This window comes from Microchirus variegatus (genome assembly GCF_963457635.1).
Source record: "Microchirus variegatus genome assembly, chromosome: 7".
Classification (NCBI taxonomy): domain Eukaryota; kingdom Metazoa; phylum Chordata; class Actinopteri; order Pleuronectiformes; family Soleidae; genus Microchirus; species Microchirus variegatus.
In genome coordinates this window covers 29,281,157-29,305,109 of record NC_139808.1, presented here as the reverse complement: position 1 = coordinate 29,305,109, position 23,953 = coordinate 29,281,157, and the positions used below count along the sequence as shown (strand labels likewise).

Here is a 23,953-nt window from a genome sequence, read left to right as displayed (position 1 = left end):
TATTGACCATCGGAGGCTGCCGTACCAAAACATGAAACGTCATTTGGGAGCGAAAGTTTTCGAAAGCTCTGACAGGATTCACGTGGACGTGTAGCGGAGTTCTCGTCACAAACACCGGATAATTAGTTACTATAATGTCTTGACATTTATTTATTTCAAATTAGCGACAAAAGTGACTGTAAAAAAATGGAAGGACTGGAAATGTCCGCCATGATACCGGCTCTTCGCGAGCTAGCGAGGTGAGTAACGCGAGTGTGCTAAGCTAAGTTGTTGACAAAACTCTGTCAGACTCTTCTCTGAAGTGTTTTTAAAAGCCAATTTAATTTTAATTTGATATATTTTACTATATTTTCGCAGTGCCAGCGCTGCTGAGTACGACCAGGCAGTGCAGAAACCTCGACAGATCCTCTGTCAGTTCATTGACAGGATACTGACGGATGTGGACGTCGGTGAGTAGCGGAAGCACACACACAATAACAGTCTGTCCAAGCTGCATGCTACACATTTACGACTACATTTACATATGTTAATTTAGATTTAACGTAGTTAATTGATAGGGACAATGCAGGTTAGCATAATAACACTTCCATGTGACTAATGTTCTGCATACAGAGGTTATAGTTTATGCTAGTTTCCAACTCCTGTCCCTAGTTAGGCTTTTAATAGAAGAAAGAAGATATGAAGAAAGACATAAACATGACATTACAACACAGTAAAATGTTTTAATCTTCAGACTACATTAGATAGATATATAGCACTAGTAGCTTGTTACACCAGAAGTGTAGGTTCACCAGAAAGTAAACAAACAAACAAGCTAACTGTTAGTAAGCGTGCATAAGTTAGCAGGAGGTTTGATATTCGCTGGATATTCGTTTTCGAAAGACATTTTCTCAATCAACACATAGACATTTTCCCATTCTGATTGCTGTAGTAGTTGCCAATGGTAGACAGCTACTTACTACAGGTGACGTTTTGTTGATATCTGCCATTATGTTGAAACAATATGGGAAAATGTCTATTTGTTGATCGAGAAAATGTCGAAAACGAATATCCAGCGAACTTATGCACGCTCTGTTAGTAGGGGACATTTTAAAATAGCCTAAACATAATCTAAATAAGAAACTAACATATGCTGCATAAATATAGTAAAATGCAAAGTTAAAAAGCAAGTAGAGTGCAAAGAAGCAGTAAAAATACAATAAAAAAATAAATTAAATAAATTACAGTGAATTACACCAGACAAAAAAGCTGCAGTGTGAACAAATCCCATCCACGTTTATTTGTATAGCACATTTTAAAAACAACAACGTTAACAAAGTGCCGCACAACAGATACAAAACAGTAAAATAAAGAAAGTTAAAACACAATAAATTAAAAGCATATAAAAGGCAAAAACCATAACCGTAAGATCAGATAAAACACTGAGAAATACAATAAAAGACAGACGGGGACCACACACGATTCTCACGCTGTATTAAAAGCCAAGGAGTAAAAATGAGTTGATGAAAAACAGATTACAGTTACTGATTGTGTGTTTGTCCTCCACCAGTTGCTCTGGGTCTGAATAAAAAGTCCACGTCTCAGCCGGCCTGCGTGATGCTGCTGGACTTTGTGCAGCACATCGTCAAGTCCTCGTCGCTGATGTTCGCCAATCCTGCGTGCCAGCCTGCCGAGTATCCCGACGCCACGCAGAGCTGCACAGGTAGAACGTGCATACACGCCTTTTTATAATAGCAGCAATACAAATATGTGAGAATGATAAGGTGATAAAAGTGTCGTTCTTTCTTCTCCTCGCCAGACTTCAGTAAATGGGTGGCTGTGCGTTTGCTTCGCGTGGCGGCGGCGCCGGACTGCGACGTCATCCACGGACGCGCCTCTGCCGTGCTGTGCTCGCTGCTTCACACGCTGAGAGTCAGAGCGCCGTTCATCTTCGGCCGCCTCGCTCAGGAGCTCGTACTCCTGGCCCAGGACCTCGGCGACGTCCTGTACACTCACGTTGTCGCACTCGCAGGGCAAGGACACTCTGTTGGCGCTCACTCGCAGACGCAGTGGCCCGTGACACTCCAGCGATTCGGCGTCTCCCCTGCCTGCACCTCCTCATACCTCACTGCGTCTCCTCTCGTGCTCTCGTCGCCCGCCGCGCTGGAGTCGCTGACCGCCGTCACAATCGGCGTCCTCACCGACTCGATGAGGGGGGTTGTTTCACGCAGTGATCTCAGCGCCGCCTGGGAAACGGCTTGCTCCGTCCTCGCCAACGGCAACGCCAGGCTGAGGAAGGTTTCCATGGCGATGCTGCGAGTGCTGATGGAGCTGAGAGGATTCCCTGACACGCAGTCCCACGACTTCTTTGCAGCCTACCTTCACTTGCTGGAAACCCAGGAGACTCAGTCGTATGAAGGGGAGCTGCTGCGCCTGACCCGCTGCGTGTTCCACTCGCCCGCTGCCTCTCACACACACTTTGAGCCCACGTACCTGTCGCAGATTTTTGAGTGTGTTTGCACTCTTGGAGGAAAAGGTGTAAAGTTGGGCGCGGAGGTGACTGAATCACTTTGCCTGCTGTTCAGCTTCTTACTATCTATCGCACCGGTTTATGAGAGCGCTGCGTCATTAAGGCGGCAGCGAGTCACAGACGTCTGCAGGACGCTGGCGCGCACCGTCGGGACTGAGAGTCAAGCTGAAGTATGATCTTGTACTGTAATTATTATTATTATTATTATTATTATTGTTATCTCTTCTGCTGTTAGTCACAACTCTTCTGTGTCGCAGTGTGCAGAGGGATTTCTCCGAGCAGCGCTCAAAGCGGATACGGCCACGGTGACGCAGAAGTCAAGAGATGGAGAAACTGCAGCCAAGAAATCTTGCAAGACGACCAACAAATCATCAAAAACACCCAATTCAGTGTGAGTTCAGGGCTCAGGGATGAGCGTGCAAACACAACACAGGCCTCGTATATCACACACACACACACACAGTGTAGATATACACTACCGTTTAAAAGTTGGGTGTCACTTAGAAATGTCCTTATTTTTCATGGAAAAGCACTTTTTTTTAGAAACATTTTTGAAAAAAAATTTGATACTTTTTATTACATTTTGAGAAAGAAATACACATTTTAATAAAGAAATTACAATTCTGAGAAAAATAATTAAATTGAGAAAAAAAAATTCTTGGGAAATGTGTTTTTTGATAATTTAAACAATATTTGACGATGAAAATTAAATTTTGAGAAAATTAATCTAAGGGATTATGTGTCTGTGTGTCCAAAGTGAGCTGGACATGCGTGTCCAGAGCACCGTGTGGCCTGTGGTTCACGGTCGTCTGGAGGAGCTGCTGACATTATTGAACTCCAGTGCACCTGAAAGCTCACAGACGCTCTCAGCTCTGCAGGGTCTGGCCCTCGCCCTTCACCTGGCAGCCCTCTGCTCATCGCCCAACAGGTAAATACAGCCAACGTTTATTTCTCGTCACTGTCACAGTTTTTTACGTCACTTATGTCATGACTTTCTCCACGTGTCTTTTTTTTGTGAACAGTCTTCCTCCTCAGCTCTGGGTTTCCACGGAGACTCTGAGCAGAGCGTTAAAAAGCTGTCACTCAGGGTTGGAAGGAGACGCTGAACCGGTGTCAAACAAGGACTATTTTCAGTCTGCTGTTCAGACGACCGTCCAGGTCCTGGACTCCATCATCTACCTGATAAGTAAGGATAAGGATGTTTTCAGCTGCAAAAAAAATATTTCCCTGATGGATAATTTCCTGATTTTAAAAAATTCATTAATTTTTAATTCAAATTATTCCTCAAGAGATATGCAAATATTTTCAACAGATCCTTGTTCAGGGCGACGATGACTATTACTGTGTAGAATTTCAAGTCATTCTGAGATACTTTTTGTTTTTGAGAAGAAAGTCAGCTCACAGTCAAAGTGTATCAGGGCAAATGGATCTTGTCCTGATTTTCAAAAATTATTCCTTAAGAGATATGCAAATATTTTCAAGGGATCCTTGTTCAGGGCGATACAGACTATTACGATGGTAAATGTCAACTCATTCTGAGATACTTTTTGTTTTTTTGCAAAAAGTCAGCTCACTGTCAAAGTGTATCAGGGCAAATAGATAATTTCATGATTTTCAAAAATTAATTCAAATTATTCCTTAAGAGATATGCAAATATTTTCAACGGATCCTTGTTCAGGGCGATACCGACTATTACTGTGTAAGATTTCAAGTCATTCCGAGATAGTTTTTTTCCAAGATGAGATTGGTTGTCACATCTTGTCTGAGCAATCATTGCATCTGTCAAATTTGTGTCCTTATGTAATTTATTCTTAATTGTGGGTACAAATAAAGTAGTAAAGTGTGTGTGTGTGTGTGTGTGTGTGTGTGAATACAGTGAGCAGAGGAAGTGAGGATGGGCTCCTCCAGCGCGTGTGCGCTCTCTTATCTCTTCCCTGGGTGTGTGAGAATCAGTCGGTCTCGGCCTATAAGAGATCAGGATTCCCCTCCTGGCTTTCTGCTTTGGCTCAGAAACTGAGCTCCTGTTATTGTGAGTATTCAGATATTCGTATTATTTGTGATCGTCCGTCGCTTCAACGAAAGTCATTCTAAACGTGCTTCTTCTTCTGCAGCTCCTGAGGTCCAGGTGGACTGCGTGTCACTGCTGGCCGTGCTGCGTGGCGGCGTTTGCGAGGCGTGGCGTGTGTGCGTGTTCTCCAAGGCGCTGCAGAGTCCGGATGAGGCGGTGAGAGCGGCTGCAGTTCGTGCCTTCCCTCTTCTTCTCCATCACCTGGGATCTGCTCACCACAGCCTCATCGGCAGCGCTCTGCTGTATGTTAAAACACACACACATACACATTATTCATTACCCTCATCTATTTGCCGTACAGCTTATTTTCACCGTGTTGTGTTTTCAGTTCCAAGTTGCAGGACAGTTCGGAGCAGGTGAAGTCGGAGCTCGCGAGGATCGTCGGTCAGCTGAGCTGCGTCCAAGCCGAGGTCTCCCTGCTCGGCGACGTTCAGACGGCAGAGTCCGCGTGCAATCCCAGAATCCTCTGCGTCCACCTGCGCCTCGCAGCAGAGCACGCCAACAAGAGTCGTCAGTCGCCACTGAAGGCCATCGTCGTCAGGCCATTTCTGCCTTTACTCAGACAGCAAGCTCCAAGTTGTGTCAAACAAGGTAGGACAAGTTTTTACCAATTGACTTATTTTCCAAAAAAGTTTTATTTCTGAAAAAGTAAAAAAAAAAAAATAATTGTCTTTTTTTTTCAAAAAAAAGTTTTTTTGAATACATTTTTTTGGGGGTTTAGATAATTTTTTCCTTTGAATTTTTTGAAAAAAAAGTTTTGAAAACAATTTTTTGAAAAAAGTTTTGAACATTTTTTAAAGTAGTAAAAAAAATATGCAATATGTAAAAAAAATAAAACATTTTTTATAAATAATGGCAACAAACCACGTACTGTTCTTGGTCTTAAATGTGTTGTTTTCTTGACATTGGAACAGCTTTTCTGGACGCCTTGCCTCACCTTTGCCAACATGTGAATCTGACCGGCGGGGACAGCGACTCCCGGGCCGTTCTCTGCGCTCTGATCGGTCTCATGGAGGACTCGGATTCAGCCGTGCGGATACATTTCAGTCAGTCGGTGCGTTTCCTGCTCACGGAGAACCCCAGGAACTCTGAGCAAAGCTCTCTGAGCGAGGTGAGTGGAATCTGTCCTTTAACACTCATCAACTGGCTCCTGAGCAAGGCACCAATCCTCAGGGTCTTTATCCAGAGTCCTCCTAGACATATACATATTTTTTGCCAGAGCAAATACGTTTTGTTAAAGTAAAAAGATGATTTCTCACTCTCCCAGCTCCTGGTTGCCCGTCTTAAAGAAGCGTTCAACAACGCTAAACTCAACAAAGATCCCGACCTGCGCAACACTCTCATCCTGACGACCGGGGAGATTGGCAGGTACACGTTCACGTATGATCTTTTACTTGTATTATTACTGTCGCTTCTCTCTTTGTTTCAAATGTCTCTTCCTGTCCGTCCCTCAGAGCGTCTCAGGGCACGTTGGTGTCCTTCTCCTTGTTGCGTCTGCTTCACTGTCTGCTGTCCAAGTCGTCCTCCGTGTCTGTGGCTGCCTACACTCAGATCAGAGCTCTGGCCACGGCCAAAGGCCTGAAGCTGCAAACCCTCTTCAGTCAGTACAAGAACCCCATTTGTCAGGTGTGAAATCTCACACTTATTTTATCTAATCATTCGCTCATGGGAGAGATTTGAATTCACCTGTGAATCATGTTACATTTGCACTAGAAGATTATTTTCCTAATCGATGACTCTGTCGATTATTTTAGTTATTGATTAATCTGTTGGTTATTTTCTCTTTTAGTCCAATAATCTGTCGATTATTTTCACTAGTAATCTGTCGATTATTTTTGTTATCTGATTGATCTTTAAGATATTTTCGTAATTGATTAATCTGTCGATTATTTTCTCGATTAATCTGTAGTTTATTTTCTCAATTAATCTGTCGACTATTTTCATAATCAATTAATCTGTCGATTATTTTCGTAATCGATTAATGTGTCGAATATTTTCGAAATCGATTAATCTGTCAATTATTTTCGTAATCGATTAATCTGTCAATTACTTTCTTGATTAATTAATTAATCTGTCAATTATTTTCTTGATTTATCTGTCGATTGTTTTCGTAGTCGATTAATCTGTTGATTGTTTTCGTCGTCGATTAATCTCTAGATTATTTTCTCGGTTAATCTGTAGATTATTTTCTTGATTAATCCGTTGATTATTTTCGAAATCGTTTAGTCTGTCGTTTATTTTCTCGATTAATCCGTCGATTATTTTCGCAATCGATTAATCTATTGATTATTTTCTCGATTGATCTTTCGATTATGTTCTAGAATGTCTTTGTTTTTGTCCACAAACCAAAATGATTCAGATTATGATTATGTTATGATTTCTTTGTTTATGTGGATCAAAGAAACAAAGAAAATATTCACATTTAAGAAGCTAAAACAATCAGAAATCTGGTTTTAATCATGAAAAAAGCTTCGAACCGATTAACCGATGATCTAATAGATTAATTTAGTCATCGATTAATCACCGATTCAGCTCTAATCTGCACATGCCGTTTCTTCTCCTCCGTACGTAAAGTTCCTGGTGGAGTCTCTTCACTCGCGGCACGCCTCAGCCCTGCGGAGCACGCCGGACCACAACACCGAGTCGGCTAATCAGAAAGAGCTGGCTCTGGACATCCTGGCTCAGATCGCACACGCCTTTGACTTCCCAGACCTGCACCGCTTCCTCACTGTACGTCGCGCGCTCCTGCCGTTACACCTGAAACACGACTGTTGTACCTGAGCGTTTGTGGCTCACGCTCATGTCTGTGCTCACAGAGGACTCTGCAGGTGCTGCTGCCTTACCTGGCGGCCAAGGCCAGCTCCACAGGCTCCGCCCTCATCCGAACGCTGGCCAACGAGCTGAAGGCGAACAGGAGGGAGATCCTGATCAACAATTTCAAATACATCTTCAGCCACCTGGTGTGCTCCTGCACCAAGGAGGAGCTGGAGAGAGCGTTCCACTACCTCCAGGTAACTATAATACTTACATTACCTCACTGAAAATGTTTGTTTTTCATGGTAAATACTGATTTATTTTCTTCAGAGCGAGACAGAGATTGAACTGGGATCGCTGCTCAGGCAAGACTTCCAAGGTCTGCACAATGAGCTGCTGCTGCGCCTCGGAGAGCACTACCAGCAGGTTAACACACACACACCACACACACACAGAGACATATTCTTAAAACTATCACACATATATTTGCTAATAATGAAAATGACACAGGTCTTTAATGGTCTGGCAATCCTGGCCTCGTTTGCATCCAACGATGATCCGTACCAGGGTCCCCGAGACATCACCACCCCAGAACGCATGGTATGTTCTATAATCATCATTGTTTTGTATATTATACACTACTGTCTTAGAAATGTCCTTATTGTTGAGGGAAAAGCACTTTTTTTTTTTTCAATTAATCTAACATTAAATGAATCATAAATACACTCTACATTGTTAATATGGTAAACGACTATTCTAGCTGCAAACGTCTGGTTTTTAATGGAATATGCACATAGGTGTATAGAGGCCCATTTCCAGTGTTCTAATGGTACATTGTGTTTGCTAATGGCGTTAGAAGGCTATTGGATCATAAGAAAACCCTTGTGCAGTGATGCTAGCAGAGCCGAAAATATCTCTTGTCAATGTTTTGACTATATTTTCAAGATTTTCATAATTTCAACCTTTAATATTCAACAAATTAACATTTCCACACACTTTTCCTCTGTGGCAGGCTGACTACCTTCAACCCAAGCTTCTGGGAATTCTTGCCTTCTTCAACATGCAGCTGCTCAGCTCCAGCGCAGGAGAGAAGGACTCAAAAAAGCTGGTGAGTAAAAAGAAAAGAATAATAATTGTTAACAGTATGTCTACGTATATATTTATATACGAATACATATATGTCACCGTGTTTTCCCCTGTTTTGCTCAGGCTTTGACGAGCGTGATGGCTCTGATGCGACTGATGGGCTCCAAACACATCAGCTCTGTCCGAGTGAAGATGATGACCACGCTGCGCACCGGCCTGCGCTACAGGGAGGACTTCCCTCTGCTCTGCTGCCAGTCAGTACACACACACACACACACACACACACACACACACACACACTGTTTTGTTGTAAGTTAAGCTTGAAGAAAATCCAGTATATTCTCTGTGTGTGTCATCAGGACGTGGGATTGTTTTGTGAGAAGCGTGGAGCCGGCACACCTGGGTCCTCTGCTGAGTCACGTCATCGTCGCTCTGCTGCCGCTGATCCCTCTGCAGCCCAAAGAAACCGCCGCCATCATTCGCTTCCTCATCACGGATAACAGGTGAAAACGCTTGTTTAAACATCCTTAAAGTTCAACATCGAGCTCCGGTAAACGATTAATAATCGAGGAATCGTTTCAGCTCTAGTCATATCTCTGATTCACTGTAGTTTTAGAAAATAAGCGAGTCTGTCTGTCACAGGGATGAAGTGAAGGACTATCTCCACGAGATCTACTTTCTACCCGATCATCCAGAGTTAAAGGACATCCACAGTGTTCTGCAGGACTACAAGAAGGTCAGTGCGTGGACAATTAAAGAGTGTAATGGAGGATAGAAAATGGCAATAAATGGCATAATTATGTCTTCGTAAACAATGTCATCCAGCTGACGGCCAGCAGAAGTGACCTGGTGGCAGAGCTGCAGCTCTCCATGAGAGCCGTCCAACACGAAAACGTGGACGTGAGGATTCACGCGCTCACAAGCCTCAGGGACATGATGCACAGCAATCAGGTACAAAGTCAATATATAGATTCTATCAAGAAGTAAAGCTACGGAAGAGGATCAAGGCCAATTCTGACTTTAACCTCAGAATTTTGACTGTATTCTCAGAAGTCTGACTTTAAAACTGAGAATTCTGAGTTTATTCTCAAAATTCTGACTTCTGACTAAACTGAGAATTCTGACAAACGGAGTTCTGACTTTAAAACTGATAATTCTGACTTTGAACTAAGAATTCTGAGTTTATTCTCAAAATTCTGAGATTATTCTCAAAATTCTGACTTTATTCTTGGAAATTCTGACTTTAAACTGAAAATGTCTGACTTTAAAACTCAGAATTTTGACTTTAAACTGAGAATTTCTGACCTTAAAACTCAGAATTCTGACTTTATTCCCAGAATTAACTTGAATTTCTGACTTGAAAACTTTTAAAACTCAGAATTTCTGACTTTGACCTCCGAATTCTGACTTTAAAACTCAGAATTTCTGACTTCAAACTCAGAATTCTCACTTTAAACACTCAGAATTCTCACTTTATCCTCAAAATAAAGTCAGAATTATCAGTTTAAACTCAGAAATGAAAGCTTTTTTTCCTGTGTGGCCCTAATCCTCCTCCGTACAAAGCAGTATATTATATATAAAGCAGTATAATAAACTAATACATATATAATATTATTATATATAAAGCAGTATATTCCTGCTGCTTTCCGGCCACATTTGTGTTAAATCTTCATGAAATGATGGTTTTTGTTCTTGTCTTCTGCAGGAGTGGCTCCTGAGGCAGGTGTGTGCCAGTGAGGCGGTGGAGCCGGTCATCTCCAGTCTGGTGTCAGTGTTGCTCAAAGGCTGCCAGGACTCGTCCCCCGAGGCCAGGCTTCTGTGTGGGGAGTGTCTGGGCGAGCTGGGCGCCGTGGACCCAGGACGTCTGGACCTGTCGCACACGCTCACACACGGTGACCGCAACACCTTTGTGGTATGCTAACACTTTACCTTGTTAAAAGTAATCAATTATTAATCGTTTCAGTAAATTAATCGTCAACTATTTTTGTTAATCGATTCATGATTAAAACGAGATTTACATTTTTTTTGTTTTACTTTGAAGGGCTTAACCCTTTAACACCTTAAAGTTTCAAAATATTTGCTTTAGAATTCTGACTTTATTCTCAGAATTCTGACTTTAAAACTCAGGATTCTGACTTTAAACTCAGAATTCTGACTTTATTCTCAGAAGTCTGACTTTAAACTCAGAATTCTGACTTTATTCTCAGAAGTCTGACTTTAAACTCAGAATTCTGACTTTAAACTCAGAATTCTGACTTTAAAACTCAGGATTCTGACTTTATTCTCAGAAGTCTGACTTTAAACTCAGGATTCTGACTTTAAACTCAGGATTCTGACTTTATTTTAACCAGAAAATGATCCCGTAAGTACAATAATAACTTTTAATATTTGGTAGCTATTTTTAGCTAGCATTTTTTTTTACTGCATTTTTAAAATAGTGCATTAACAATTTAAAAACGATGAAAAACAAAAAGTTTAACTGAGAAAAAAACCCACAAAATATGAAATTTGAGCAGTTTTAATCTTATTTAAAATGAAATATTCTTTTAAAACTTTCTGTCAATGTACTAACACAGGCCAAAAAATAAATAGAAACCACATTAGAGCTCAAACAACTACTTGATTAATCGATTATTAATCGATGACTAAATTAAACGTCAACTATTTTGATCATCGATTAATCGGTTTGAAGCTAGTTTTCATGATTAAACAAGATTTCTGACAGTTTTAGAATCTTAAATGTGAATATTTTCTTTGCTCCACATAACATAGAAATCATTCAAACTAAAAAACAAGACATTAAACGATTAATCGAGAAAATAATTGACGGATTAATCGATTAGGAAATATGCAGCTGGTTGAGGATTAGCAGTTGCTTCTACTTTACTAGAGCGAGACAAATCTACAGTTTTAAACTCCTGAAATTATGTTGAATTTCATCACTTTTAACCAAAAATGGAAAAGTAAAGCCAGAATTAATGTAGATTATTTCCCTCCATCTTCAGAGCGGAGTTGAAGATCCCAACTTTGCCTACGACCTGCTCACAGAATTCACCAGAACTTTCCTGGCGTACGCCGACGACGTACGCGCGCAGGACTCGGCCGCTTACGCCATTCAGGTTCAGACTTCTCTCTTTCTTCTTTTGTAGCTTTGGATTTTAGTTCTTTATTAATAGATTTATTTATGGATGCTTTTGCGCGGTGTTGTGTGCAGGAGCTGCTGTCCATCTTTGAATGTCGCGAGGGACGCACCGACTCTCCCGGCCGCCGCCTGTGGAGGAGATTTCCAGAGCACATCCAGGAAATACTGGAACCTCACCTCAACAGCAGGTATTCAGCTTCATCCTGTACATTCTTGTAGCGCTTAGCCGTTAGCATGACGACTGACCGAAAAAAAAAAACCGCGCGTGACGCCATGTTTACGTGACTCCCGATTGTTAAAATGAGTCTCTAAAGTAACGCTAAACTTTAAAAACAGACGCACACATACGCAGTACACGGGTACGCTGGTTATTTGTTAGCGCTGCTCTTTTCCTTTAATAAACAGACTGCTCCAGTTCCACCGTCGGCGCGCTAACGGCGCTAAAGGAGCTAATGCAGCTAACGGAGCTAACTGGTAAACGGTGACGTCATGTTTACGTGACTCAGCATTGTTAAAATGAGTCTCTAAAGTCAGGCTAAGCTTTAAAAACAGACGCATACGTACGCAGTACACAGGTACGCTGGTTATTTGTTAGCGCTGCTCTTTTCCTTTAATAAACAGACCGCACCAGTTCGTCTGTAGGCGCGCTAACAGGTGCTAAAGGAGCTAACGGCGCTAACTGGTAAACGGTGATGCCACACGTCTTTTTCCGGTCAGTCGTCATGGGTTAATGCGTCATGCGTTAATGTGCGTTAACGTTGACGCCGCTATTGCCGTTAGCCGTTAATATCGATGAATTGTTTCAGCTCTACATTCTTGCTTTACTCGCTCATTACGCTCGTTCTATGTTTCCCCACAGGTACAAGAGCAGCCAGAAGGAGGTGAACTGGTCTAAGATGAAGAAACCCGTGTACTTAAGCAACCGAGGCAGCAAGTTCTCTGACTGGTCGGCCACGTGGGCTGGATATCTGATCAGCAAGGTTAGCTTTAAAGCAGCTCAAAACCTCAAGAGGATGAATTTAATCTCATTTATTCAGCGTGAACTTCCTCTTCTTGCAGGTGAGACACGGTCTGGCCGGTAAGGTTTTCACCTGCTGCAGTTTCATCATCAAACACGACTACAAGGTGGCGATCTACCTGCTGCCTCACATTCTGCTCTACATGCTGCTGGGATGCACGGCCGCAGAGCAGCAGGAGGTGAGGAGGAGGAAACACTGTCTCTTCAGACTTGTATAGATGCTGTAATAATAATAACAACAACGCTGACGTCTTCTTCCAGGTGACGGAGGAAATGTTGGCGGTGCTGACGGAGGGCGACGGCGGAGGTGCCGGGCAGCGAGTGCAGGAGACGGCGTCCAGTCTGTCGCAGCTCAGCATCCAGACGGTGTTCAGCATGTTGTCGCACCTGACGCAGTGGAGCCGCCACATCCTCTACTCCAGATCCAAACACAACGGTCAGAGATGCAACACACACACACACGCACTGAGCTCTGCTGTGCCATGTTGAAACTCATTCAGTGAAACAAAATAAAACAGGATAATTTTTTGGCCGTTTTATGGTTAAAATAAGAGTTTAAAGTCAAGAGTTTTAAAGTCAGAATCCTGAGAATAAAGTCAGAATTCTGAGAATAAAGTCAGAAATTTTCGTTTATAGTCCGAATTATACGTTTTAAAGTCAGAATTCTGAGGTTTTAAGGCAGAATTTTGAGAATAAAGTCAGCATTCTGAGGTTTAAAGTTAGAATACTAAGATTTAAAGTCAGAATTCTGAGTTTAAAGTCAGAATTCTGAGAATAAAGTCAGAATTCTGAGGTTTAAAGTTAGAAGATTTAAAGTCAGAATTCTAAGTTTTGAAGTCAGAATTCTGAGAATAAAGTTGGAATTCTAAGTTTAATGTTAGAATGAATTCTGAGGTATAAAGTCAGAATTCTGAGCATAAAGTCAAAACTATGAGAATAAAGTCAGAATTCTGGGAATAAAGTCAGAATTATGAGAATAAAGTCGGAAATTATGAGTATATAGTCGGAATCCTGAGTTTTAAAGTCAGAATTATGAGTTTTAAAGTCAGAATTATGAGAATAAAGTCAGAATCTAGACGTTTATATAATAGAGCAGATTATTGCATTCTTTCAGGATAATCTTTCACAAGTGGAGAAGAAGCGCTGAAATGGCAGCCATTTTTAAAGATAGACGCCATTTCCAACTGTCTTTTACATCAGAATTTCATTTGGATCGTTTTTAGTGATGTTGAAATCCTTTTTATATCTCTTTTCTGCCATTTACTCTGAATATGTTTCTAAAATAATGTAGAAAATATGCACAAACACAACATTATTTCAGCAAAACTGTTATAAAAAGGATTTCTGATTTACTAATTAGAATTTTTACCTATCATTTGACACCAAAATCACTTAAATCGGCCCAGGAAATGAAATTCTGAAGTCAAAGATAGTTGGAAATGGCGGCCATTTTGAAATTGGGGTGGCAAATGAGATTTTTCAAAAGTCAATTTAAGATCGACCAGATTCTGACGCTCAAATAAAACTTAGTTCCCATTTAACTTTAAACCTGAATGAGTACCTTTAATTTAGAGCTTAAATAGTAAACTCTCCCTGCAGAGAGTGGGGATTACCAGCGTGTGGTGGCCTTCCTGAAGGGTATTCCACAGGACGTCCTGGCTAAAGCGGCGCTGCGGTCCAAAGCGTACACGCGCGCTCTCATGCACTTTGAAGCTTACATCCTGGAAAACAAGGAGAACATCCAGGACCACCTCACCTTCCTGCAGGTCAGTCGGTGTCATTAATCATTTCTGTTGTGTTATATATATATATTCAGAGGTTTTCAGAGCGTGTGTTTTCTTATTGGTTTTCTGCACAGACGCTGTACGCTGCCATGCACGAGCCTGACGGCGTAAGAGGAGTGAACGCCCTGAGGAGGGAGGAGCCGTCGTTACGGGAGCAGATACTGGAGCACGAGAGCATCGGCCTGCTACGAGACGCCACCGCCTGCTACGACCGGGCCATACAGCTGGAGTCAGACCAGGTACACGGGGAGACTTCTTCTGCGTCTCCAGTATATGTCAGTGTTTTTGTTCTTCTTCAACTTCTTTCTCTGTCTGTTTTACATCTTCAGATCGGTCACTATCACGGTGTGATGACGTCCATGCTCGGCCTGGGACAGCTGTCCACAGTCATCACTCAAGTTAACGGAGTCCTGGCCAACAAGTAAGACTTCTGAACTGCTTCGATAGAGGAGAAGAAGCCACTGAACTCGTTGTGATGTTAGATAAAGTGGCTTGAGGTGAAGTGAACACTGTTTGCGTTCACTTTAAGGCCCCAGTGGAAGTCGGAGCTGAACACGTACAGAATGGAGGCAGCCTGGAAACTTGGGAAATGGGACCTGCTGGAGGATTACTTGACTTCAGGTGGGAACAACTTGTAATAGGCGTTTATTTATCATTTACTTCGATTACTTTTTCTACCAAAAAAATATATGTATATATATATATATATATATATATATTCGTTAAAAATAGTGCTTTTCCTTCAACAATAAGGAAAATATATATATAATTATATTTCAAAATTTTATTTTTCTCAAATATAATTTATTTTTCTCAAAATGTAAAAATCATTTTCTCAATTTTTTATATTTTTTTTACTCAAAATAGTATTTTGTTTCACAAAATGTAATGTTTTTCTCTAAATTTTATTTTATTTTTCTCAATCTTTAAACTTCTTTCTGAAAATTTTATTTTTTTCTCTCAAAATTTTTATTTTCTCAATAAAATGTTTTGTCTCAAAATGTTATTTTATTTTTCTCAAATTTAATTTATTTTTCCCAAAATGTAAAAATAATTTTCTCAATTTTTTATTTATTTTGTTTCTCAAAATAGTATTTTGTTTCTCAAAATGTAATGTTTTTCTCAAAATTGTATTTTATTTTTCTCAAACTTTAAATTTCTTTCTCAATTTTTTCTCTCAAAATTTTTATTCCTTTTTCAAAATGTTTGTTTTTTCCCTCAAAATTTTAAATTCTTTCTCAGAATGTGTTAGATCCATTGTAGAAAGAAAAAGTGCTTTTCTTTCCAAAATAAGGACATTTCTAAGTGAGCCCAAACTTTTGTGTAACTTTTGTGTAAATGTCTCGTCTCTCCACTCCAGACCATCAGTCCAGTACCTGGAGTGTGCGCCTCGGCCAGCTGCTCTTGTCGGCGAAGAAGCAGGATGCTGGGACTTTCTATGAGAAGCTGAAGCTTGTGAGGAAGGAGCAGGTGGTTCCTCTGTCTGCAGCCAGCTACGAGTGTGGGACCTATCAGAGGGGATACGAGTATATCGTCAGGTCTGTGAGCGTTTTCTGTCATTAATGATGTTTTTAAATGAGCTCTTTATCTATTTTTCGTTGATTTTGTGTATTTAGGCTGCACATGCTGAGCGAGCTGGAGCACACGTTCACTGAGCTGCACAAACAGAAGGAACAGTCCACCCCGTGTCTCACTCAGCTGCCTCCACACTGGTCCGACCGACTGGAGATGACCCAGAATTCCTTCAGGGCCAAGGAGCCGGTCCTTGCTCTGCGTCGCGCATTGCTCAGTCTGGGATCACAGTAAGGAAGAAGACACACATTATTATAACATAGGTCATGTCTGAGAGCCTGTCCGGCGACCAAAGCTCCTGACTCAGATGTAAACGTGTGTTTACTCTGCAGGTCTGCGTGTCAGGAGCTGGTCGGCGAGTGCTGGCTCCAAAGTGCCCGAGTGGCCAGAAAGGCAGGACACCACCAGACGGCCTTCAACGCTCTCCTGAACGCAGAGAACACGCATCTGGCCGAGCTGGTGACCGAGAAGGCCAAGTGGCTTTGGTCTAAGGTATAAACAAAAAACTACATACAGTGACCTTTGGATAATACAAAGCTTTAGATTTACACTACCGTTCAAAAGTTTGGCATCACCAATGCAATTTTTGTTGTGTTTTCCATTAAAAGTCAGACTTTTTCAAAATGAATAGAAAATATGGTCAAGACATTGACAAGATTAGAAATAATGATTTTTATTCAAATCGATAATTTCAATCAAGGGTTTTCTTCTTTCTTTTTTAAGTTCTTAAAATGAAAAAAAAAATGTGGCTATTTTTTTTTTCTAAAAATGTTATTTTATTTTCTCAAAATGTTAATTTCTTCTCAATTTTTTTATTTAATAAAAAAAACCTTACTTTCAAATATAAGGAACATTTCTAAGTGACCCCAAACTTTTGAACGGTGGTGTCCGTTCGAGAGCAGAGAAGCTTTGCTCGCTGACAAAGGCTGTGTGTCATCAGGGCGACGCCCACCAGGCCCTGATCGTGCTGCAGAAAGGCGTCGCTCAGTGTTTCCCCGACGACGACTCCCTCACAGACCCTCGCGGCCTGCAGACCAAGAGCAAGGCCATGCTGCTGGTGGGACGCTTCATGGAGGAGACGGCCAACTTTGAGTCCAACGCCATCATGAAAGTGTACAAGGTAAAAGAAAGAAGGAAGGAAGGACGCTGAAGGCTCTGAATACATGCAGGTAACTAACTAAAAGTGGGGTGTTTTTATTAGGACGTGACGACGCTTCTGCCCGAGTGGGAGGACGGAAACTTCTACTTGGCCAAATACTACGACAAAGTGATGCCGATGGTGACCGATAACAAGATGGAGAAGCAGGGGAACCTGATCCGTTACATCGTCATGTACTTTGGAAAGTAAGAGGAGTTGAACTGGTTTATTAGTTACTTCATTAGAGTTACTTCATTGTCACCAATTCAACGAATGTTGTTGTCGTTTCCCTTTTTTTTCCAGAGCGTTGCATTATGGGAACCAGTACATCTACCAGGCCATGCCTCGCATGCTGTCGCTCTGGTTAGACTTTGGAGCCAAAGTGTGTGAATGTGAGAAAGGTCGGTTAGACTTAATAGACTCAATCATGAGTTGGATTCTTTTAGGAGCAGCTGGGTCACTTTTTATTCACCCTGAAATATCACCCCCCCCCCTCTCAGCTGGACGAGTGGACAGACAGATGAGACAGGAGCTGACTAAAATCAACGCGGTGGTGACCGAGCACTGCTCGAACCTGGCGCCGTACCAGTTCCTGACGGCGTTCTCCCAGCTCATCTCCAGAGTGTGTCACTCCAGCGACGAGGTCTTCGCCGTCCTCAAGGCCATCGTGGCCAAAGTCTTCCTGGCGTACCCTCAGCAGGCCATGTGGCTCATGACCGCCGTCTCAAAGGTGTGTGTGTGTTTAAGCTTTATTCTTTTTAAAAAATATACATTCCTTTTTTTACCCCTGCAACTTCACACAAAGCTTGCTGGCCAAAAACTGGCACATACAGGTTTTTACACCGTCTCCAAACCTCAAATCTAATCTAGAACGTTGTACTTTTAGAGCTCCAGTTTGACAAGAGCTGACCCTAACTTTAATTTTATGGGTGTGTTGTATTTGTTTGTGTGCGTGGCTTTTCCAAAAAGTCCAAAAACATGCAGATTTTTTGGGGGATTAGGTAAATCAGGGGGGGGGCCTCAAACTCAAAATGAACTTCTAGTCTGGTCAGGGAGGGGCCAGGTTAAGTGAATGTGGGGAAAAATTAACAGTTTAGTGATTATAAATTTAAATTATATCTCATATAGTCATATTGTTGCAATTAGAAATATTTAGGGATGAAATTGTACACCATTTCAAAGTAAAAGTCTTTGTTTTGATATATAGTTCACGACAAGAAAACCCCAAAATGAATCAGTAAATAACAAAAACAGACAGTAATTAAACATTTAATCAAAATATACACATAGACAAGTGTAATTAAAACACTACACAGGCTTTATATATATAATTAAATGTTGAATTGAATCCTTTCAAAATAAGAGCAGGGTCGCAGGACATTGCGAGTTTAAAGGGTTTTTTAGGGTAAAGACTTAGCTTTGAGGTTTTATCAGTGCACTGACTTAGGGTTAGTTATCTTCTTTCACACTTTGCATACTCATCAGGCCTCCAGAGTCCCAAATATAAGTATTAAAAATGATTTAAAAAGTTGATTTTGCATAATATGTCTCCTATAAGGTCAGGGATTAGGCTTGTCTAAATAAACGGAAGGCAATGGAGTGTCCTAAGAAGAGTAGCGGAGCAAACCTGTGTGTGTATATATATATATACTATAATAGATCAGTTTCTGCTTTATTATGCGTCTGTAGTGTCCACTTCTCTGAAAATACGCTCACTCCCTACGTTATGTTTGTTTGTTTTTTCCCAGTCGTCTTACCCCATGCGAAAGAACCGCTGTAATCAGATTCTGAAGAAAGCCATGAGTCTCAAACAGTCTCTGGAGAAGTTCATCGGCGACTCCAACAGACTGACGGACAAGCTGCTGGAGCTCTGCAACAAACCGGTATTCACGCACACGTGGAATATTTATGACACAAAGAAATGTACTCCAACGTGTAAAATAGATTAGATAAAATAATCTCAAACTGGGCTTTAAACCGTAAACGTTAGCGCTTTGAGTCCCCTCAGGTAACTCCTTGTGTTTCGATGTGGTCCAGGTGGACGGTAACAGCACCACGCTCAGCATGAGCGTTCACTTCAAGCAGCTGAAGCGTCTGGTGGAGGAGCCGACCTTCAGCCAGATCCTGATCCCGCTGCAGTCGGTGCTCATCCCGACGCTGCCCTCTACTGGAGGGGTGAACGCGCAGCACGACGCCTTCCCCGGACACTGGGCCTACTTGGATGGCTTTGACGATATCGTAAGAGGAACAGTTATGGATATTATGAATATGAAATAAACGTTTTGGTTGAAAATATACAGCGATGTGACTATGATTCCAGGTGGAGATTTTAGCCTCGTTACAAAAGCCGAAGAAGATCAACCTGAAGGGTTCTGATGGGAGGAGCTACATCATGATGTGTAAGCCCAAAGACGACCTGAGGAAGGACTGCAGACTCATGGAGTTCAACTGCCTCATCAACAAGGTCTGATATCAGCTCTCTCTCAATATGAACAACATTTTAAAAAAAGATTCATATTAAATAACAATATGAATCTTTGTGTACCAGTAGTGTCTCCGTCAAGACGCAGAGTCGAGGCGGAGGGAGCTGCACAATCACACCTAATTTTGAGAAAGAAATAGACATTTTGAGAAGGAACTTATAATTTAGAGAAAAAAATACAAATTTTCAGATTTTTTTTTTAAATTTTGAGAAGAAAAAAATTTGAGGCAAAAAAAAATATATACATTTAAAAGATTTCCTTATTTTTCAAGGAAAATCACTTGTTTTAGTGAATCTAACTCATTTTGAGAAAGGAGATAAACAATTTGAGAAGGATATTAAAATTTTAGATTTTCTTTTAATTTTGAGAAAAAAATAAAAATGTAAAGGTTTTCCTGATTTTTCACAGAAAAGCACTTTTTTCAATGAATCTAACTACTTTTGAGAAATAAATAACAATTTCGAGAAGAAAATTAAAAAATTTGAGGAAGAAAACTTAACATTTAAAAGATTTCCTTATTTTTCAAGGAAAAGCATTTTTTTCAGTGACTAACTCATTTCGAGAGTTAAAATGTTGAGAAGGAAATTACAATTTTGAGAAAGAAATACACATTTTTAGATTTTTTTTTTAATTTTGAGAAAAAAAAGAGTAAATTTTTCACAGGAATGCACGTTTTTCAATGAATAACTAATTTTGAGAAATAAATAAAGAATTTGAGAAGAAAATTTAAAATTTGAGGGAAAAAAATTAACATTTAAAAGATTTCCTTATCAAGGAAAAGCACTTTTTTCAGTGACTCTAACTCATTTTGAGAAATGAAAAATGTTATAAATGTCCTTATTTATGAAGGAAAGGCACTTTTTCTTTAATGAATGTAACATTAAATGACTCATAAATACACTCTATACATTGTTAATGTGGTAAACGACTATTCTAGCTGCAAACGTCTGGTTATTAATGGAATATGTACATAGGTGTATAGAGGCCCATTTCCAGTGTTCTAATGGTACATTGTGTTTGCTAATGGCAAGATTAATCGTTTCAACTCTTACAAATATTAATTTGTGAATATGAACTAACTTTTTAAAAAAGATTCACATTAAATAACAATATGAATCTTTGTGTTCGCCTAGTGTCTCCGTAAAGACGCCGAGTCGAGGCGGAGGGAGCTGCACATTCGCACCTACGCCGTGATTCCCCTGAACGAGGAGTGCGGCATCATCGAGTGGGTCAACAGCACGGCCGGACTGCGACACATTCTCACCAAGCTCTATAAAGAAAGAGGTATTCGTGCAGATTAAAGCCCTGGATTAAAGATGTGGAGTATGAGATTGTATAATGTGTGTGAGTTTTTTTAGGCGTGAACTTGTCGGGGAAAGAGCTTCGGAAGCTCATGCTTCCAAAGACGGCTCCGTTTGAGGAGAAGCTACGCATTCACAAGGAGGTTCTGTGTGCTCGACACCCCCCCGTTTTCTACGAGTGGTTTCTCCGCACCTTCCCTGACCCCACGTCGTGGTACACTTCCACAATTATTATTCTCTATAACAGTGTTTCCCAAACCCGGTCCTCAGGGAACACTTCCCTGCCATGTTTTAGATGCACAAGCCTGGTACTTTTGACAAAAATTGTTTTCCAAAAATGTAATATTTCAACTTGTCTTCTTAAAAATGTTTTTATAATAATTATCATTTTTTTAAATCCAAAAATGTAATGTTTCAACTTTTGTCTTTTAAATGTTTTTATTTTTAAAAAAAATGTAAATTAATTAATTAATTTTTTGTACGTTTTGGTGTATAATAAAGTTTGTGACATGACCGTCTTACAGGTACAGCAGCCGCTCGGCGTACTGCCGCTCCACCGCCGTCATGTCGATGGTCGGCTACGTCCTGGGTTTGGGAGATCGTCACGGGGAAAACATCCTCTTTGACTCCTTCACTGGGGAATGTGTTCACGTCGACTTCAACTGCCTCTTTAACAAGGTCATTATGATGATGATGAATTTAACATGGAACATATACATAGATAATTTTTCAAATAAAAAGCCCTAGTATTTGTCTTTCATGCTCCTTCTGTCCCTCGCCACTAGGGGGAGACATTCGACGTCCCTGAGGTGGTTCCGTTCCGTCTGACCCAGAACATGATCCATGCCATGGGACCCATGGGCACTGAAGGCCTCTTCAGACAAGCCTGTGAGGTCACACTGAGACTGATCAGAGACCAGAGGGAGCCACTCACAAGGTCCATGTTTTATTTCTTTTTTAAAACAAGTTTATAGGTTCTTTTATTTATTTATTTTTTTAAATAGACACTTATAATTGAATATGTGTGTGTGTGTTTTTAAAGTGTGTTGAAGACCTTCCTTCATGACCCTCTGGTGGAGTGGAGCAAACAAGACAAAGGACTTTCCAAAACTCAAGCCAATGAGACTGGAGAGATTGTCAACGAGAAGGTAAATAAAGAAATAGAGATGCACTACCACTTAGAAATGTTTATTTTTGCAGGAAAAACACTTTTTTTCAATGAATTACAATTTTTTTTTTTACAAATTTGAGAAATAAATTAAAAGTTTTAGAAAAAATAAAACATTTTGAGAAAAATAATTTAAATTTTGAGAAAAATAATTTAAAAATTGAGGAAAAAACATTTAAGAAAGAAATTACAATTTTGAGGAAAAAAAATACATTTTGAGGGAAAAAATCTCAATTTTGAGGAAAAATAATTATATTTTGAGGAAAAAATTGTTTTAGACAGAATTTCAATTTTGAGAAAAAAATTAAGAAAGAAATCAAAATTTTGAGGGAAACATTTAAATTTTGATAAAAAGAATTACAGAAAGAAAATACAATTTTGAGTAAAAAATAAAAATTTTGAGAAAAAGGTAAACATTTTAAAAATGTCCTTATTTATTATTATTCTAGCTGCAAACGTCTGGTTTTTATTGGAATATGTACATAGGTGTATAGAGGCCCATTTCCGGTGTTCTAATGGTACATTGTGTTTGCTAACGGCAAACGTTCATCGTTATGATGAGAAAACCCTTGATCGAAATGATTATTTTGAATAAAAATCATTATCTCTAATCTTGTCAACGTCCGGACTATATTTTCTATTCATTTTGCAACTCTTTTGATGAATAAAAGTCTGACTTTTAATGGAAAAACACACACATAATGTCCCCCCCCCCCATCTCTGTTTCCACCAGGCTAAAACACATGTGTGCGACATCGAGCAGCGTCTGCAGGGCGTCATAAAGAGCCGTAACAAAGTGCTGGGTCTGCCTCTGTCCATAGAAGGACACGTACACTACCTCATACAGGAGGCCACGGACGACAAGATGCTGTGTCAGATGTATCTGGGCTGGGGACCTTACTTATAAAACATTAGAATTAATTCATTAATTAATTAATGTATTAATTCCCTTAATGGTTTGGATTCGCTGCTTCTGTTGTTGCCGTTTGTTATTTTCCTGTTTTCTGGAAGCGAAGGACATTTTGTTGTACATTCTCCTGTAATAAATCCACAACAAGAAGAAGGTGGCGTCCTCTAATCTCACACTGCTTTAATCCTCTCTCCTCGCTCTCTTCTCACACACGCTCCAATCCAGTGGTCCAATCCGCTCCTGTTTTTCCTGACGAGAACCAATTGGGACCAAGTGTTAAGAAGCAGAAGATCACCAGGCGAGAAGGAGGAGGAGGAGGATACGAGTAAAACAAGGGGAAAAAAAAGGGGGAAGTGGAATTTCTGTTTTTGTATTTTTCCAGGCAGCCATGAGTTCAGACACCCAGAGGGTCGCTGTGTTTATGATCATCATCTTCCTCCTTTTCGTCAATGCCTGGCTGATGTTCGTGCTTGCTTTTGGATAGAGAGACACCGTCACTACTGCGTTCCAAGGTTACAGCTGACTGGATCCTCGCCTTTTTTCCGAGCAGGACAGTGTTCTGCACATGTGCAGCATCATCATCTTTGCATCATTGCTAGCTATATATGGTTGAATAGTATTATATTATATTACTATACTATACTATCATATTTCGTGTTATACTCATCGTATTTTGCTGACAGATTAATTTTTTGTTTATGTTTCGTGTTTAGTTGCGCAGCTTGGTTGAGATTATGCTTTTATTTTGAAAGTAAGTCCGTGTGCATCCGGTAAACGGTCGTCAGCATCAAAGAGGTCTCGGTAAATATACGAGTGTCGTTATTTACGTCGGTTAGTTTAATATATCACGATATTAAGTATGATTAATTCATTATCTGCCGCATGTTTAGCCGTGAAACGAGCTGTTTTTATGTGTTTACGGGCGGTTAGCGTAAACCGGATAGAGGTAGCACACCGGTAGTAAATTAAGCTAGCTTGACTCGACATGGCAGCACCGGCGCGAGGATAAACTAGCAACGG

The 23,953-nt window shown here is 40.5% G+C and overlaps 1 protein-coding gene across 1 annotated transcript; it reads left to right on the top strand.

Moving 5' to 3' along the window:
- Positions 1–186: 186 nt before the first annotated feature.
- atr (ATR checkpoint kinase) lies at positions 187–22,946 on the top strand (the record flags this gene model as incomplete). Its single annotated transcript, XM_083892914.1, has 48 exons — positions 187–239; positions 358–449; positions 1,550–1,702; positions 1,799–2,679; positions 2,767–2,900; positions 3,267–3,437; positions 3,532–3,695; positions 4,386–4,538; positions 4,621–4,819; positions 4,906–5,168; positions 5,492–5,688; positions 5,845–5,945; positions 6,032–6,203; positions 7,152–7,307; positions 7,394–7,588; positions 7,662–7,757; positions 7,842–7,931; positions 8,344–8,439; positions 8,541–8,671; positions 8,777–8,920; positions 9,060–9,153; positions 9,243–9,368; positions 10,123–10,329; positions 11,423–11,536; positions 11,632–11,747; positions 12,419–12,539; positions 12,619–12,756; positions 12,839–13,013; positions 14,177–14,343; positions 14,436–14,600; positions 14,691–14,782; positions 14,891–14,982; positions 15,722–15,899; positions 15,978–16,163; positions 16,266–16,425; positions 16,874–17,053; positions 17,135–17,277; positions 17,375–17,472; positions 17,572–17,801; positions 18,820–18,954; positions 19,109–19,309; positions 19,392–19,535; positions 20,688–20,838; positions 20,913–21,069; positions 21,380–21,533; positions 21,641–21,792; positions 21,898–22,003; positions 22,757–22,946. 48 exons carry the CDS (start codon positions 187–189, stop codon positions 22,928–22,930), a joined length of 7,797 nt encoding a protein of 2,598 aa, XP_083749040.1. The 3' UTR covers positions 22,931–22,946.
- Between the last annotated feature and the right edge of the window lie 1,007 nt (positions 22,947–23,953).